This window comes from Pelodiscus sinensis, chromosome 11 (assembly GCF_052426305.1).
Source record: "Pelodiscus sinensis isolate ZL-2025 chromosome 11, ASM5242630v1, whole genome shotgun sequence".
Classification (NCBI taxonomy): domain Eukaryota; kingdom Metazoa; phylum Chordata; order Testudines; family Trionychidae; genus Pelodiscus; species Pelodiscus sinensis.
The window spans coordinates 34,405,595-34,423,042 of record NC_143062.1 but is presented as its reverse complement, the minus strand read 5'-3'; the positions used below and the strand labels follow the sequence as shown (position 1 = coordinate 34,423,042).

The 17,448-nt window shown below is 37.6% G+C and overlaps 1 protein-coding gene across 2 annotated transcripts in view; it reads left to right on the top strand.

Annotated features, from left to right (window-relative positions):
* Window positions 1-17,448, top strand: part of GRM7 (glutamate metabotropic receptor 7) — a 629,590-nt gene that overhangs the window by 387,314 nt on the left and 224,828 nt on the right. For both annotated transcript variants that reach the window (XM_075938705.2, XM_089781232.1), the window contains exon 6: window positions 12,520-12,720. In XM_075938705.2, coding sequence (XP_075794820.1) covers window positions 12,520-12,720 — 201 coding nt within the window. The remainder of the gene's footprint in view (window positions 1-12,519; window positions 12,721-17,448) is intronic.

Below are 17,448 nucleotides of genomic sequence, written 5' to 3'. Positions count from 1 at the left end.
CCCCAGCCCCTGAACCTCACCAGCTGGGACTCTCTGTTGCCTGACAAGAGAGTCCCAAATTTTAGAGGTTTAACCTGTACTATGGTCTTCTTCTGTATATGTAATGTGGACGTTTTTACTCATGTTGCATGTTTCTTCCTATAACACAAATATTAAGCTAGTATCCCTAAGCCCATTCATAAGGCACCCAATCACAACGGTGTTCCTTATATTTATTTTGTTGATTTCTGATGCCATTCACTTGAAACTCGCTCTGCTTGCCAATGAAGATGTTAGGGTTCTGTGATACAGCATGCTGAGTCCACTGCTCCTTGAACTCACAGAATCTACTAACATGCCAACAATGCTAACAATGGCTGTGGTTCTCAGTGTTACTTAGGCTGCTACTTTGGGATGTTTTGACAGGAATACTAAGTATATTGAATATAACTCAGGCCGTAACTGGTGGAAAGTATAAAAGACCTAGATTATATGTAACCTAAAATATATTATGTAAATGCCCACATGTAATTGAGGGCAACAGCTGGCATATCGGTAAAGTCCTGCAAATCTGCAGATATCCAATTTATATCCATGGGTTTCCATATCTGTAGATGTGGGTATCCATGGCCCATTTTTGCAGTCTGAGATGCATATTTTGGATCTAGAACCTTTGCAGATATCCGCCGATCAGTTTTGCAGATGCAGGTGCAGATATGGATACCAAATTTGTATCTACATAGGGGCATGTACTTGTCACAAGTCTTGTCCACTCAGGCATTCCCATTCAGACCCATCATAGAAAAGTGAATTATGCCAAATGAGTAAGGCAAAGCTACAGCTATGGAATACTTCCTCTCAAGGTTAAAATGATGTTATTTATACATTTATATAATCTGTATGATTGTATTACAGAATATTGGTAATTTAGGACATTTGGACTAAAATGCTGATGTCTCCATAATAGTCAACTTTATTAGTAACTTCTGAAGACCAGTTACAGTATCAGATATTTCCTTATGATTTCAATGGAAAAAGAAGTTGTAAGATGTCGTTACAGCCTGATTCTTTTGCTACTTGCATTGGTTTACTATTCATTTCAACGGAGATACGTCTTATTTACCCTCTGTGTTAGTAGGAGTAAAATCAGGTTTTCATTCTCTATTGCTGCATGTATCCCACAGTAAAAATGGACATTAACTTGCAAATTTGATATTATAAAAAACATTCCTGTTCATCATTTATATAGGGCAATCATTCTGATTTCCAAATTTGTCTTCAGATATGAGGTTGTCTTTTTTATTGGAGTAATGGTACCTTGGAAAGGTTGTTTGATATTGAAAGTTGCCTGCAGAACAGATTAGAAGAGAGGCTTATTAAGTCATTCCAATTAAGCCACACATTGACTGGGCCCTGACTATTTGAGGGATTGATTCTCTCTTTTTCCAGTTAAAACATAAACTAAACGTACAGATCCTCTTAATTTGAAAGGTGGGGTCTTTGAGTGAACTGACTCCCCCTTGGTCTAAAAGAGACATTTTTTTGTTCCTTTTGAGCAGAAACTTGAAAACATTCTTCTGCCTTTTACCATGTGGAGTGGAGTGAGGATTTTGAGGTAGGATCCAAAAGGTCTTATTATTTATGATGGCTTTAGAGTGCTGTATAAATTCTACTATGTAGTTATGCTTTGGGATATCATGGTATCATGCTATATTATCATATGTTGGTTTACGAAGGGGTCTATTCCCCACTTGGAATGAGGCCCAGTGGGTCCAATCAGCTAATCAAGGACCGAGAAGGAACATGCAAGAAGGAGTTGGTTATAAGGAACATCACATGTGAGGGAACAGGTGGGACTTTCATAGAACAAGAAAGCAGGAAAAAAATTGTGTGGTGGGGCAGGTGGAGGGTTGGAGTCAGCAGTGAAGAAGCCTAAAATTTCTCTCCTTGAGGTAAGGCAAAAGGAATGGATAATAGGACTTCATAAGGAAGTGTTTAACTAGTAGTCCCAAGAGAAAGCAGGTTGATGAAGGAAAAGCTTCAAATAGTTCAGGGAAGAGAGCAGCAAGGTTATTGAAGAGCTAGACCTTAACTGCTTGCTGGGCTGGGATTCAGAGTGGAGGGAGTTCCCTAGGCATCCACTGCAGAGTGTATTGCTGGGGTAGTGTATGGGAGTGACATAGTCAGGATAGTTGGTGTGATGACTGTGTGAAGCTGTTTGGACAGGGAAATCACAATGTGATCTGGCCACAGGACTAATTCATGAAGCCACCATACTGTGATTCAGTGAATGAAAGAAGAGCAGCAAAGGTGGAAGACCAGAAAGAGGATGGTGTTGAACTTGGGTGGAGATAATTCCCAAACTCATGAGAAAGGGGTGCCACCCAGTGGTGAACTTGGCATCCCATGACAGATTATATAAAGTGGCTTGGTTGTCAGATCCTTTGTATTTTGAATTAACTGCATTTACTCATCAGTTTGTTGTTGGTATTTTTAGAGTTCATATGCGTGCTCTATTGGATTTTAAATAGAGATATAAATCATATGAGTGAACTTCAACATACAAGAATTGGTCTTCAGATCCTTTGCACCACCGATATTTATAGCAGAGTTTGTATCAACTGTGGGTTAGAGGAAAGTACTGTTTCTAACATTACTCTGGAGAGGAGAGATGCCCTAAATATGTGTAGACTATTTGATCTCACGGGAGCAGGAAAGATCAGGATCACATTGATCCAAGCAGGATCAACACACCTAAGCCAGTACTCAGTATCTACATTGTCTCACACTGCTCATACCAGACAGCTTATTTTCTATTTTGCTTTCCATTCTTCTGTGCTCTGGTTTTGTTCTATTGAAAAGAATTACATGAAACTGATAGGAGGATCATGTCCTTTCTACTCTTCTGTGGGAATCTCAATGATGGATACTTGAAAACAGAGGGAAATGAGACTAAACTTTTTGTCAACACCTGCAGATAAATCTTTTGGAAGCGACTCATAGTCTTGGTCCAGAAATAGGTATAGTTTTTCTCTTTCTCCTGATGTACTAAGACATTCCTTTTCAAATCCAACAGGACAATAATGCATTCTCTTTTAACCATGTATTGTCTTTAAATATGAGACATCAGCTGTGGTGACCAGGAATATACCTCTAACTAGAAAAACAAACCAGGAAGGTGTGTGATAAAAACAAGAATAGATTCAAGGTCACAATGGGAGTGGAACTTACTTTTTGCTTCCATCTTTACATCTTATGGCAGCAGGGAGAGGTGTAGTGACTTCTCATTTTACATCTGAAATTTGAGCTCATTTGTTAGTTTTCTGTCTATCATGTCAAGCTTTACTCTTCAGAGATTCTTCAGAGACATCTTAGTGCTCTGGAGATGTGGATTCAAGAAGACACTCAGTAGACACACAAATGTATGATGTTGAAGCTACAGAAAAAAAAGTTATCTGTTCCACTCTAACGGCTTTTGTTTTTTCCAGGTATATTTAACAATAATAGTTGCGGGAGGCAGAGCATGTAAGTGATTTTACTTCTGGAGCCATATGTACAGCAGGATACAACATTCTGCTTAGCTACTTCAGAGGGCATGAAAAGGGAGAGCATCTGCAAGACTGATGCTGAAGATGGGGTTGGAGGTAAGAGTGCTTGGCTATCACTTGTCCTCACCCCAGCTGACTCAGTGATTAGGATATCTTTATAGAGAATAGATTTGGAAAGCACAGAAGAGTCCCAGTTTACCTCTCTTATTAGAGTGTTACTCTGGTTTTACTCCATTAAAACTGAGTAAACTGCAGTAATTCAGAGGTTACTCAAGCTATTAGAAGAATGGATGGTAAGGATACTTCCTATATGAACTTTTGGCTCCAACGTTCACATTATTAACAAGCTAAATTACACAGAAGTTTGCTGGATGGAACTTTTACCATTCCCATGTTTAGATCTCTTTTAACAAAACATTTCATTCTTTTTTACTAGTTCTTGATATCTCTACCACTTTTCTTCCCTTTCAGCTCTTATGCAAGGTCTTTGATTAGCAATTTTTTTTCTGAAGTCTGGTTGAGGTTCCATTCAGTGGCCCTTAACAATGTCCTTTAACAGGCTATGGAATACATGAGTTATTGATATGAGATGCTCCTTCTCTCAGTGTTACTGATATTAGACACTCCTTTATTCAATGTTTAGAGTTACATCTTTTCCCTTGAACTTTGTGGTTTCAAAAGCATTGTTTGAAAGCCACACTTTCAATGTGACAGTTTATAGCAATATCACATAACTGCAGGGCTAACCCTGACTTTGATTAACTTGACTTCATCTTGCATTTCAGAGAACTAAAATCAAGTTTCACAAATGTTTTTTGATATTGCATTATCCATTCATGTCACTTTCTTAAATCTCCTCCCTATTTACCTCTCACTAACTCTTTCCATCTTTCCTGGTTTTATTATCAGTCTCTTTACTATGGCTTGAGGTGGTCTTCCTCTTAGTTGCCTATGCAATTTTTCATGTAACCTTGTTCTTCTTTCAACCACACTCCAGAGACTTCTTAACCTTTGCTTGTGCTTTTTCACATCACTCTTAAAGATTTGTCCCTCTGTGCCTCTTGCTCCTCTCATCATGTGAAGAAGTGGATTATGCCCATGAAAGCTCATGGTACTATGTATATTTTTGTTATAGATAAGGTGCTACAGGACCACTCATTTTTTAAGTTTTCTTAAAAATAGTCCAGCCTGTAGTGAGGATCTTTGGATCCCCCTTGGTTACTTTGCCAAATGCATATGACAGCACTCAGTATTGTGCAGTGGCTGATATCAACAGCAGTTCTATTTGTTACAGAAAGGAACTGAATTTCTTCATCTTGTCTTAAAGAGTTTGTGAGCGTTCCTAGGTATTATGCGGTAGTAAGCTTCAGTATGGAAGCAGCACCAATATCAGCTTCCCAGCTATAACAGAGGTAGCAGTCAGCATCATCCAAGACCTTATTAGAAATAGATTCCAGTTCAACTTTCTGTCTGTATTCTCCATGTCCTATCCACTAACATCACAGAAGGGAGGAGTAACATGAGAATTGTGTATCAATATTTCAGATGTGAAAAGCAAGTGTATCCTCATGACATATATACAATCGATACCAATATTACACCAATTTTTACTGTGTATGAAAGATATTAACAGCAATGAGACTAAAGCAAAAGCACCAATAAAGAGTCCCCTTTCTCACATGCCCACCAAAAGCTATTCAGAGAGAGAACTTAAAATACTTCAGGTTCCCTTTCTAAGGTGCCTTATTCCATGTTCCTTCAAACTCTCTGCCTAAACTGCCAAAAATAGACCAATTGGTTTTTATTATATAGGAGGTTTTATAAACTAAAAGATTATATGATAGTTTATTGTATACTGACTCCTAAGATATTAATAAACCATGTTGCCACCTGCAGCTCATTGCACCTTTGTGAGATGCTTGCTAACAACAATAATTTTGCCCCATTTCGGAAAAGCTGGAAGGCTAATACATAAACTCCCTTTTTTTCTTTTCTGCTGCCCTGGACTTACTGTTGTGTTCTCATATTGTGTTGCATGTACAATGAATGCATGTTTGAGATTTCTTTTTTTTTTTACAGTAGTACAGTAGCAATTTTAACATGTGATGGTATAATTTATTTTTAAGTATCTGACTGATACTAAGAACATAAGAATCTCCATATTGGTTCAAATCAAAGGTCCATCTACCCCAGTATTCTGTCTTTTGTCAGTGGCCAATGTCAGGTGCCTCAAAGGGAATGAACATCAAGTGATCCATTCCTTGTCAACCATTCCAAGCCCCAGCAAACAGTTAAGGGACACTATCCCCACCCATCCTGGCTAATAGCCTTTTGTGGACTTATCCTCCATGAATTTTTCCAGTTCTTTTTTGAACCTCATTAAAATTATGGCCTTTACAACATTCTCTGGCAAGGAGTTCCACAAGTTGACTGTGTGCTGTGTGAAAAAATATTTTATTTTCTTTGTTTTATACCTGCTTCCCACTGAAATTAAATAATAAATTCAGTGTGACTCATTAAACTTGAATTCCTAAATATCCATTTATCAAAATATAGTGTAATGGGGCATGAAGTGAAAGAAAAAGAGCTGATTGGACAACTAGGCTCTCAGATGCTCAGAGCCAAGGGACCGACATCCTTCCCCATCATGGCAATGAAAACTTTCAATAAAATTCCCAGGCTTCTGGTTGAGAGTTAGCATTGCATGAGGAATTATCATTTCCAAAATGTCTGGACCTACTGGAGTTGTTATACCTTGTTATTCATTTCACTATTTTCTTTTGCTGTTGTCTGAAAAAAATGTGGGCATTATTTCTGTGAAACATCTCTGAAATGGGTCTGGCTTCTTAGTGGACAATCTTACTGCTGCTCTGTGCCACATAGTGATTATTCAAGTTGCATTCCTATCTGCACATGAATGCCCTGAAATCTCTCTTCTTGCTTGCACCCGTTTTAGTGGTACAGGTATCGGATAGTTCTGAAAACCAAACAAAAGTTTTGTGTATGCTGTTGTGATTACTAGTTATTTTCTAAATTATGCTTTGTTACTAACAATTTGTGCAGTGCTTTGTGCAATAATTTCCATCCCTTGCTTGAGAATTACTTTAAATAAAAAGTTCATGCCACTCAATTCTTAGGTATATATAGTTGTAGATGAATTTACCACAAAATTGTATTAAAATGAACAATTTTGTACACTGTATATAATATGCAGATTTCATTATTCTGCAGAGGGTTTTGACAATTCAAAATGGATATGGAATGGAAAGTTTATTCCAAAGACACATCCATTTCCTTTAAGTGGATTTTTTAATCTTCTTTTAGCATATGTAATTACTGTGATTTAATATGTGAGTCCAGAAATTACATATGCAAATTGTATGCATAAATTTCTTGGACATGCAAGTTGCACATTTACAGCTCTACAAATCTGGGCCTTTTAGTATGCACATGTATTGGGTAGATAGTATCTAAGAAATGGCTATTTTGACTCAGAAATATTCTTAAGATCTGGTTTTCAGATCTTTATTTATCTTGATATTATGAATGCAACTTCGTTTTACGCATTTTTGCTCCGTCTCCTGACACAGATAACTTTGTTACCAAAGGTTTTCTTCCCCCTTCTGTATTTCACTGCTCATGCTTCTAGCAGTTAATATATGTAATCAGTATTGTTTGTGTTCAGAGCTTTAATTCCAAGATGACTTCCCTTGGCTTGCCTTTCTGTTGCATTACTAATTTGGTTATGTAGCTCAGCACAGCTAAGGCCATTTAAAAGCATTTTCCATGTCAGTCTCTGGAAATGTAATGTGGGCTGTAATCAATAAGAGAAGGGTGGAATGATAAAAAAAAAAAAAAAAAAAAAAAAGGACTGTGGGTAAATCTGCTCACCCTGGAACCTACTTCACCTTGCTAAATTATCTGCAAGGAACTGAATGTTGCTCCTCTAATTTTGAATTATAATGGAGCTGTACATGAGAGAATATCTTAATCATCATGTGTAGGTTGGGAACAGATACTTGCAGTTTGATACATTGAAGCCTGCATGGCGGTGGGAAGCTCCACAAATATTGAAAATGTATATGGAGACATGTTATATTTGCTGGTCTCAGGTACAACTGAGTGAATTATTCACTGCATATATTTTCCTAGACATATTTAAACTCTCTTTCTGGTAATAGAATTCCCATAGGCAGTCAGTGATCTACTTGGCTGTCCTCATAACACAAAATGTATTCAATTATGTGTTATTTTTACATTGTGGATTGATGATGAGCTGTTTGTGTTTGGTACTTGATATTTAAATTGGGTTGGTCATATGTTAAACCTTGTGTGTCTTCCCCAAAAACAAAACATAGGCTGCATTCAGTAAAGGAATGGCCTAAAAAGGGGAGGTTTTACCTACAACTCCTGTGCCCGTAGTTAACTATTGATTAATCCTGTTTATTACAGTGGTGCTTATAAACCAACCAAAAACAAGACCCTATTGGGTTAGGTACCATAGAAACATAAAAAGAATAGACAGTTCCTGACCCAAAGCCCTGAAACTCTAAATAGTCTTTTTATGGTATTCAAAGTGAATTTTGTACTATGATATTAAACCAGTCTGGGTTTAGTTCTGGTGGTGACAGTTTAAAGCTTAAGTGGGTGACCGTCACCTTTGCTACTTGCTTCTGAGTTAATCTTCAGGAACACACAAAGACCGAAAGTAGTGACCACATATACATTCACAAGTACAAGCTCTGGACAGTTTTACAAGTTTTATTAAAGTTACAATTAAAGTAATGATTATCCAAACATATAGACATTCTGTACAGGCCTATGCACAAGTTACAAATATTGTTATAATCACATCCTTAGCAATAGTGTTAGGGTCTTTTGGGTCGCTCATGGCTTGATCATCAGTAGAAAGTGTCCCATAGAGAGCTCAATTTTCTTATTCTGGGTATCTCTTTTTTATAGTGTGATTCAGTCTATGCCTACATTATGTGTCCATGAAAGTATCAGCCTTCTTTTCTCTTATTGGTCTGTGTTCCTGGGAAACTTAAAAGACTCAAATTTTCTATAAGCGGTGTAAATTCCCTTTATTCTCATTAACGTACAGCCTGTATCCTGTGGTTAAGACATCTGTGAGAAACTGATGTGCCTTCATGGTATTTTTATGATCTAATATTTATCTTCTGGGTAATTTTTTGCAATAGTACATGTTGGCATCTCATTTTCCATAATCTTAGGGTATCAGGTTGTTTTCTGATTACTTATGTCATCATTTCATGCCTCTAAGGCCTAAAATAGCTAAGATAAAGACTTGTAGACTTCAACTTACAGATTCTTGTGTTTCAGCTTGATTTACTCATGTGTAATACTTGGCTCCTCTAAATACTGCTCCATCTTATATTTTATAATCCTACAAATTAACATACAATGAATATATATAATATAACATTGATTAATCATAACATCGCATAATAAATGGATAATAAATTAAAACCATTGGCTACACAAGACAAATACAGGTTGAGGAAAAAGGACAGAGATTATAAACTGAAATCACTGCAAATAATTTACACCGTGTATTTGAATGCAGTTTGTCCTACTGTGCTTGAATGAGTTTATCTTAGGTGCAGCCAAACAGAGTGTTAGGTAAAAAAAGGCCGTAATACTCCTTTCTATACAATCATCTTGGATTGACTGTAGACCAAAATGTCTCTTAAATAATTTAGAGCACCTTGGGGAATAATATCTGTTGGGAAATCCTAGGTTGGTCTTTCAAGGCAGCTTTCTGTTGTCTTTGTCTTTCTCCGCCCAAGGCTGAAAATCTGGCCATGTGATTGGGGGAGGGAAAGGAGAAGCAATTCATAAACGCTATCAAGTTCTTGACACAATCCAAGGTGAAATTCTGTCAATTTTTAAAATCACAAAACAACAAGCATTTCCTATAGCAGAAATGGTGAATTTTGTCCTCTCCCACTTTCATGTGTTTTCAAAAAACTCACTAACAGAGTGACGTTTTCACATACCCAAACTAAAAGTGAAAATTAATGTGATCTAGTGCTTGTAATTCTGTCAGTGCCGGTCGATTTTTAAAAGTATCTGCTAGAACATTTTGAGCACTGATCCCTCGTTTCATATTAAGGATGACGGCAACAATAATTTCTTCACTTAACTCTCCATCCTAAATTATTAAAAATCGCTGAAATTTTTGTGGGTACTCATTCAGGGCTGAAAGGGGAGGGCATGTTTTGAAAGCCTGCATTTGTATTCTCCCATATTGTCACTGAAAGCTTGTTTCTTGTTAGGCCCAAATATTGCACCCAAGTTCATATAAAGTTCCCACTAACTTCACTGGGACTCTACATAGGTAGCAGGATTTGACTGCACATAGCTCATGATACGACTGGGATCTTTGTAACTGCTAAGATTTGAAGGTGTTACATAGTAAATAATTGAACAAGTGGACTGTGATATTACAGCTATTCAAAAAGTAATATTTTGCAGCGCCATACCACTTTATCATCTAAGTATCTTGGAACACTTAACAATCAGTAATTGCATTTTACAAACCCCTGGTGAGATAGATAAGTATAACAGCACATGTTATAGCTGAACAGATTGAATCATGCAGGTGTTTCTTGCCAAAGGTAAAACAAGATGATTGTGATAGACTTGGGGAATAGAAATGAGGTGTCCTGGCTCCTAATATTGTACTTTATTTACCCCTCTGACATCACTGTCCCATATTTATTACTGGCAGACATTGTCACAGTACTGGGCAACTACACTTTTATTTCCCCTCTGAAGATGAGAGAGGGTACTTACTCACAGGCTTCCAGCTCCCTGGCTGTCTCCTCAATTGGTTGGAGACACATGCTTCACTCCTGCATAACCAGCATATTTACAGGATGCACAATACTCTGATTATAGTCTAAATTCACTAGCAAAGTCAAAAGGCCTATATCGACCAGCTTTGCCTTTGTCCCTAGAGATGGTGAATAATGCAATTGTCATAACTGTAAATTACCACACAGCATTTCCTATGCAATCCTATTTTATTATTAGGATATAAGCATTACAGATAATGAAATAATAGAAGAACCTACACAAAAGCTAATAAGCTTCCTAGAGATCTTCCCAACTTGCTCCAACGTGGGCTTTGGCAGGTGACTCTTTCAAAAGAGGTCTCTTTTGTGGTCACAATTCATAATAATGTTAATTTAGAACTACATATATATAGTTTAGAGACAATTAGATAATTTGCATCAAATAAAGTACACAAGAAAATTATACAAATTAATGAATATTGTATTTGATTAATATTTGTTTCTATTTGATTAGCCTTAGTTTTGTTTCTTTACTTTTTGACTCCAATGCTGATTTTTTTTTTCCTTTGCTGCTGTGTGTTCTTAGGAAAATCATTTAATCTCTCTGCGTCTCTATTCCCAATCTCTAAAATGAAGATAATATTTACAGTGTAAGACCTTAGGTGCAGGATGTGTGCAGCATCTAATGTAATGGGACACTAATTCCATTGCTAATGTAATACAAATAAGAAATAATAAAATATTTAAAATAAGTATTCTCAAAGTATCACAGCTTATTTCCTTGTTGGTATTTGGTAGCAGTATCAGTTCTTTTGACTGTATGAATTTGAAATCCTTCAACTAAGGTTTTGTATTGTTAAGACATTTTAAGGGCAGTTGGTGGGTTGTGAAGGGTGCTAAATTCCTACTAAAAGAGAAGTGCATTGTAAATTCATAAATACTGTCTTGTTCAGGTTGCACGTACAGTAGGCATGTTAACTGAATTGCCCTGGGCTTCTTTTAGTTTAGTTCTTTCCTTTCTCTATCTGGCTATGTCTTTCAATTAGGCCATGTCTACACTAGGACATTCTTTCAAATTTACTAACTTCAACTTATGGACTCCAGATTTAACAAATTTGAACTTGTGTGTCCTCCCTACAGGGAAGCATTGAAATTAGTCTGAGGCAAGCTTTGTTAATGTGGACATGCTACCTCAGATTCGGAGCCCCAGGAAGCCGTCGGGGGGGCTGCAGGAGCCTCCTGGAGGCCAATTAGTTCAAATTAGTGGCACCCGAGTGTCTGCACTAATGTTGTTTTGGACTTACGAGTTCAGAATTAGTGTTATTCCTCATGAAAAGCAGAACTACAGAGTTTGAATTCTGCAGCCCCTTATTTTGGAATAATGGATTTGGTAGTGTGGACATACCGCTTACAAATTCGAACTTGGGGGCGGGGAGTGTTATTTTACACTAAGATCCTAGTGTAGACCTGTCCTTAGAGACTGTAATATGAAAGGCAGAAGGTAACATCAGACTTTAAAATACCACCTCTGCATTGTTTTAATATGCTTTCCTCTCAAGCACTAATATTTTCATCATATAAAGCCCAGCCTCTCTGCCTCTCTCTCTCTCTCTCTCTCTCCCCCTCTCTCTCTCTCTCTCTGGGTATGGCTACAGTGTGTGTGTGCGGGGGAGGGGTTTGAAACAGGTATTCAAATAGTGCTTGCATTTGCATACCTTCTTCCATTTTTTTTCCCGGAAGAGGCTTTTCCACCATTTGGCCCCGTCTACACAGAAAAGCCTCTTCCAGGAAAAAAATGGAAGAAGGTATGCAAATACGAGGGCTATTTGCATACCTCTTCTGAAAACCCCCCACACTGTAGCCGTACCCTCTGAGATGGATTTCTATTGATTGCATAGCCATGTTTGTGGTTAGGACAGGATTTGCCTCTCTAAATTCTTTGTCTATAAGTTGAATGGTCACAATATGAAGGGCTGAGGTTTTTTTTTTTTCATTTAGAAACGCAAGAAAAAAATGAAATAATTATGTTCTTCAAAATCCTGCCCTGTGTAAGCACCTTCATTTTTTAATGCCATGTAAAGTAGATTGACTTGTATTCATCACCCAGAGAATTCTGTTCCTCATGATCTTTCTTTTTGTGTGTGTGCATGTGTGTTTGTTTTTATGTGCAGGGCAGGAGAGAATTGGAAAAGATTCCCACTATGAGCAAGAGGGGAAAGTTCAGTTTGTGATTGATGCTGTGTATGCCATGGCTCATGCCCTCCATCATATGAACAAGGATCTTTGTGCTGATTACCCTGGGATCTGTCCGGAGATGGAACATGCAGGAGGCAAGAAATTGCTGAAGTATATACGCAATGTTAATTTTAACGGTGAGTCCAATGCAATGCATATCCATAGCACTTCAGGGGATGCAAGATTTTAAATTTAATTAGTCCCTACATTGTTCATTGTTTCCCTTGATTTCTCACTAGTATAGCCATCATTTAGATAGATCATGTTTAGTATTCATTTGATTGTGTACTGCTTTCCTTGAAGCAGTGACTTATATAAATGTCTAGACTGCAGGTTTCTTCCGGAAGCAGCTTTTCTGGAAGAGATCTTCTGGAAAAATTTCTTTCGAAAGAGAGCATCTACACAGCAAAAGGCAGCTGTAGATGGGAAAAAGCTGAAGGTAGTTTGATTTGGTGCATCATCTCACCTGCCTATGATTCATCCTTCAAATAAAGGTGCTCCTGCTGATCCCTATAAGGACAGTGGTAACTCTAATGCCAGCCTTTCGTCACAGTAAAGGATAGGTTTCATATGTACTTACTTGTGCCAGTGTCTATGATTCTGGCCTAAATACTATAGCAGGATTTCCCCACCTGTGAAATTTTTGTTTCAAGGTTATTTGCTTCATTAACACACATGAGGAGATTCATGTGAGCCCACCTCCAGAGCCAGGACAATTGAACAGTGACAGAAGTTAGGATTCCAAGTAAGCTAACATTTTTTCTACTTGTGATCTTTGCTAATAAATTTAACAGAAAGGGATTTTTGAAAAACTCTTTGTCTCTGCACTCTCCAAGATGGAGATTCAGACTGACATTTTAAAAGCTGGTAGCCTAAAATTAAACAGCCAAGTCTCTTTTTGATTTAAATGGGGACTGAAGTTTCAAGTGCTAACTGGGTGCCATGAAACTCCCATTGAAGTTTGGAGGTAGTCACAGATGCTCGGCACCTCTGAAAATCAGTTTAATGACCCTAAAGAGACTACTCACCAACTAAAATATTTGTATAAGCTAAATTGCTTTGCTGGATCAGGGTTTTATTTAGGTACCTTTCTCTGGCTGTAAGTGTACACTTTTAGGTTCATAAGGCTTGAAATTTCCTAGGAATTTACAATCTAATAAACAGAGAGATAGAGAGAGAAAAGAAAAGGGACTGAGAGACCCAGATGAGGAAGATAAATCTTGTACTTCATGGCTTAACTTCATCACTGTAAAGGTCAGGAAGGATTTTTTTTTTCTCCAAGTAAAGCATTGCCTAATTGGCACAGAGTATTAAAAGAGATGTTTGTTTTACCTCTTTTCTTTGGATTACGTAGTGTTATCTACTGCTGCAAGCCAAATACTACTGGACTAATAAACTGAGTTGATGTGGAAAATCCTATTGTCCTATTTCTGGAAAAGGAATGCAAACAAAGTATTATTTTTGTTTTGTAAAACTTTTCAGGGAAATAAAGTATTCATTCAAATTTTACTAATTTGGCCATTCTAAAATTTTGTAGCAGATCAGTTATATCTCTCTTGAAAAATAAAGCAGTTGAATGGTCATCCAATCCTTTTAAGAGAGCTGAGAAAATAATCTACTTAGTGAAGCTGGCCTTTTTTTCTACCCATGGAATGTCAAAACTGGATTTCAGTTTTCTCAAGTATATCATTTTGTCAATGTATTGTATTCATCCTTTTTTTTCTGATTTTTTTTTCCTCCAGACGTGATTGGTCACATAAGCCATATGGCATTGCTCAACACTAAGAGTATGTCTACACATAGCGCGTAGCTCGAAATAAGCTACACAATTTGAGCTGTGCAAATTGCATAGCTTATTTCGCGATAGCCTATTTCAAAATATGGTGCTGTGTAAAAAGCACTAATTTTGAAATAGGGATTCCAATGAGTCCCTTAATCCTCGTGCAACGAGGCTTATGGGACATTGGAAAAACAAGCCCATTATTTTAAATGTATTTTGCAATAATGGGCTTGCTGTTAAGATGCACAAAATGCTATTTCGGGATAATGAATGGTATCCTGAAATAGCACCACTGCATAAGAGTACCCTTAAGGAGCATATATATAGAGTAAATATACAGAACTTTTGTTTTTGAATTTTTGTTTCCACTCTGTTTTGGGGTATCACACTGAAGGTGAATTTCTTACACACAACTATAATTCACTGAACAGTTTGGATCAGATTGTGACACGTGCGCAAGGGTTGAGGATGGGAAAGGCAGAGGATGAGAACCTTATTTCCTAATGGCATGGCATATTCCAATCCCTTGTTGTTGCTACAGTCTCTGCACTTGGAGAGCACAAATGTCAAATGCGCTTATGAGGGTTCTTGCCATCCATCCCAAAGAGGATCTGGAAGAAGTACTATCCATGGACTAAATGTGTTGCAATCTGTGCTGTCCTCCTGCACACTGAGTCACTGAACCCCTTTTCATGCACCAGCTGGGAAGGGTAGGAGAGCTACACACTGCTTCTCTGAGGACTAGTGGCTGAATGTCACTATTTGACATATACATCATGAAACTTCATAAGAATGACCATACTGGGTCAGACCAATGATCCATCCAGCCCAGTATCCTGTCTGACAATGGTGGCCAATAGCAGATGCCCCAGAGGGAAGGAACACAACAGGTAATCCTCACATGATCCCTCCCCTGTCACTCATTTCCGGTCAAACAGAGGCTAGGGACACCATTCCTACCCATCCTGGCTAATAGCCATTGATGGACTTAATCTTCATGAATCTATCTAGCTCTTTTTTGAACCCTATTAAAGTCCTAGTCTTCACCACATTCACTGGCAAGGAGTTCTCGAGGTTGACTGTGCGCTACATGAAGAAAAACTTCCTTTTGTTTCTTTTATACCTGCTGCCTATTAATTTCATTTGGTGACCCCTAATTCTTATATTGTGGAAATAAGTAAATAACTTTTCCTTGCTCACTTTTTCCACACCAGTCATGATTTTATAGACCTCTATCAAATCCCCCCTTAGTCTCCTTTTTTCTAAGCTGAAAAGTCCAAGTCCAAGTCTCTCTTCATATGGAACCCGTTCCAACCCCCTAATCATTTTTGTTGCCCTTTTCTGAACCTTTTCCAATGCCACTGTATCTTTTTTGAAATGAGGCAACCACATCTGTACACAGTATTCAAGATGTGGGTGTACCATGCTTTTGTATAAAGGCAATAAGATATTTTCTGTCTTATTCTCTGTCCCTTTTTAAATCATTCCTAACATTCTATTTGCTTTTTTGAACACTGAGTGGATGTTTTCAGAGAACTATCCACAATGACTCCAAGATCTCTCTCTTGAGCAGTTGTAGCCAAATTAGTCCCCATCATATTGTATGTATAGTTGGGATTATTTTTTCCAGTATTCATTACTTTACATTAATCAATATTAAATTTTGTTTGTCATTTTGTTGCTCAATCACTTAGTTGGTGAGATCTTTTTGAAACTCTTCACAGTCTGCTTTGGTCTTAACTATCTTCAGCAGTTTGGTATCATCTGCAAATTTTGCCACCTCACTGTTTACCCCTTTCTCTAGATCATTTATAAATAAGTTGAATAGATCCTTTAGGGGCCCCACTAGCTACCTCTCTCCACTCTGAAAACTAACCATTTATTCCTGCTCTTTGTTTCCTGTCTTTTAATTGGTTATCAATCCATGAAAGGCTCTTCCGTGTTATCCCATGACAACTAACTTTACTTAAGAGCCTCTGGTGATGGACTTTGCAAAAGGCTTTCTGGAAAACTAAGTATACTATATCCACTGGATTCCCCACTGTCCACATGTTTGTTAACCCCCTCAAAGAAATCTAGTAGATTAGTAAGGCATGATTTCCCTTTACAGAAACCATGTTGACTTTCCCCCAACAAATTATGTTTATCTATATGTCTGACAATTTTATAGTTTACTATCATTTCAACCAATTTGCCCGGTACTGACGTCAGACTTACCATTTTGTAATTGTCAGGATCACCTTTGGAGCCCTTTCTAATATTGGTGTCAGGTTAGCTATCTTCCAGTCATTAGGTACAGAAGCTGATTTAAAGGATAGGTTACAAACCACAGTTAATAGTTCTGCAATTTTACCTTGAGTTCTTTCAGAACTCTTGGGTGAATACCATCTGGTCCCGGTGACTTGTTACTTTTAAGTTTATCGATTTGTTCCAAAACCTCCTCTAATGCACCTTAATCTGGGACAATTACTCAGATTTGTCACCTAAAAAGAATGGCTCAAGTTTTGGAATCTCCCCAATATCATCAGCCATGAAGATTGAAGCAAAAAATTCATTTAGCTTCTCTGCAATGACTTTATCATCTTTAAGTGCTGCTTTAGCATCTCAGTCACCCAAAGGCCCCACTGGTAGTTTAGTCAGTTTCCATCTTCTGATGTACTTAAAAATTATTTTGCTATTACTTTTTGAGTTTTTGGCTAGCTGTCTTCAAACTCCTTTTTAACTTTTCTTGTTATATTTTTACATTTAAGCTGATAACGTTTATGCTCCTTGCCATTTTGCTCACTAGGATTTGACTTCCACTTTTTATCTGTCTCTGCTTCTTTTACTTGGTGGTTAAGCCACAGGAGAACTTTTTTGGTTCTCTTATTGTGTTTTTCAGTTTGGGGTATACACTTAAGTTGGACCTCTATTATGGTGCCTTTGAAAAGTATCCATTATTCACAATGTGCCAGGGATCAAGCTTTTGACCCCAATACACAGTTGAAAAAAAAATCCTGGCAGCTCTGGTCAGCGCCACCACTAGGCTGTTAAAAGTTTGGTTGGGGCAAGTGGGGCAAAATCAAGCTCCCTTACTGCCCTGGTT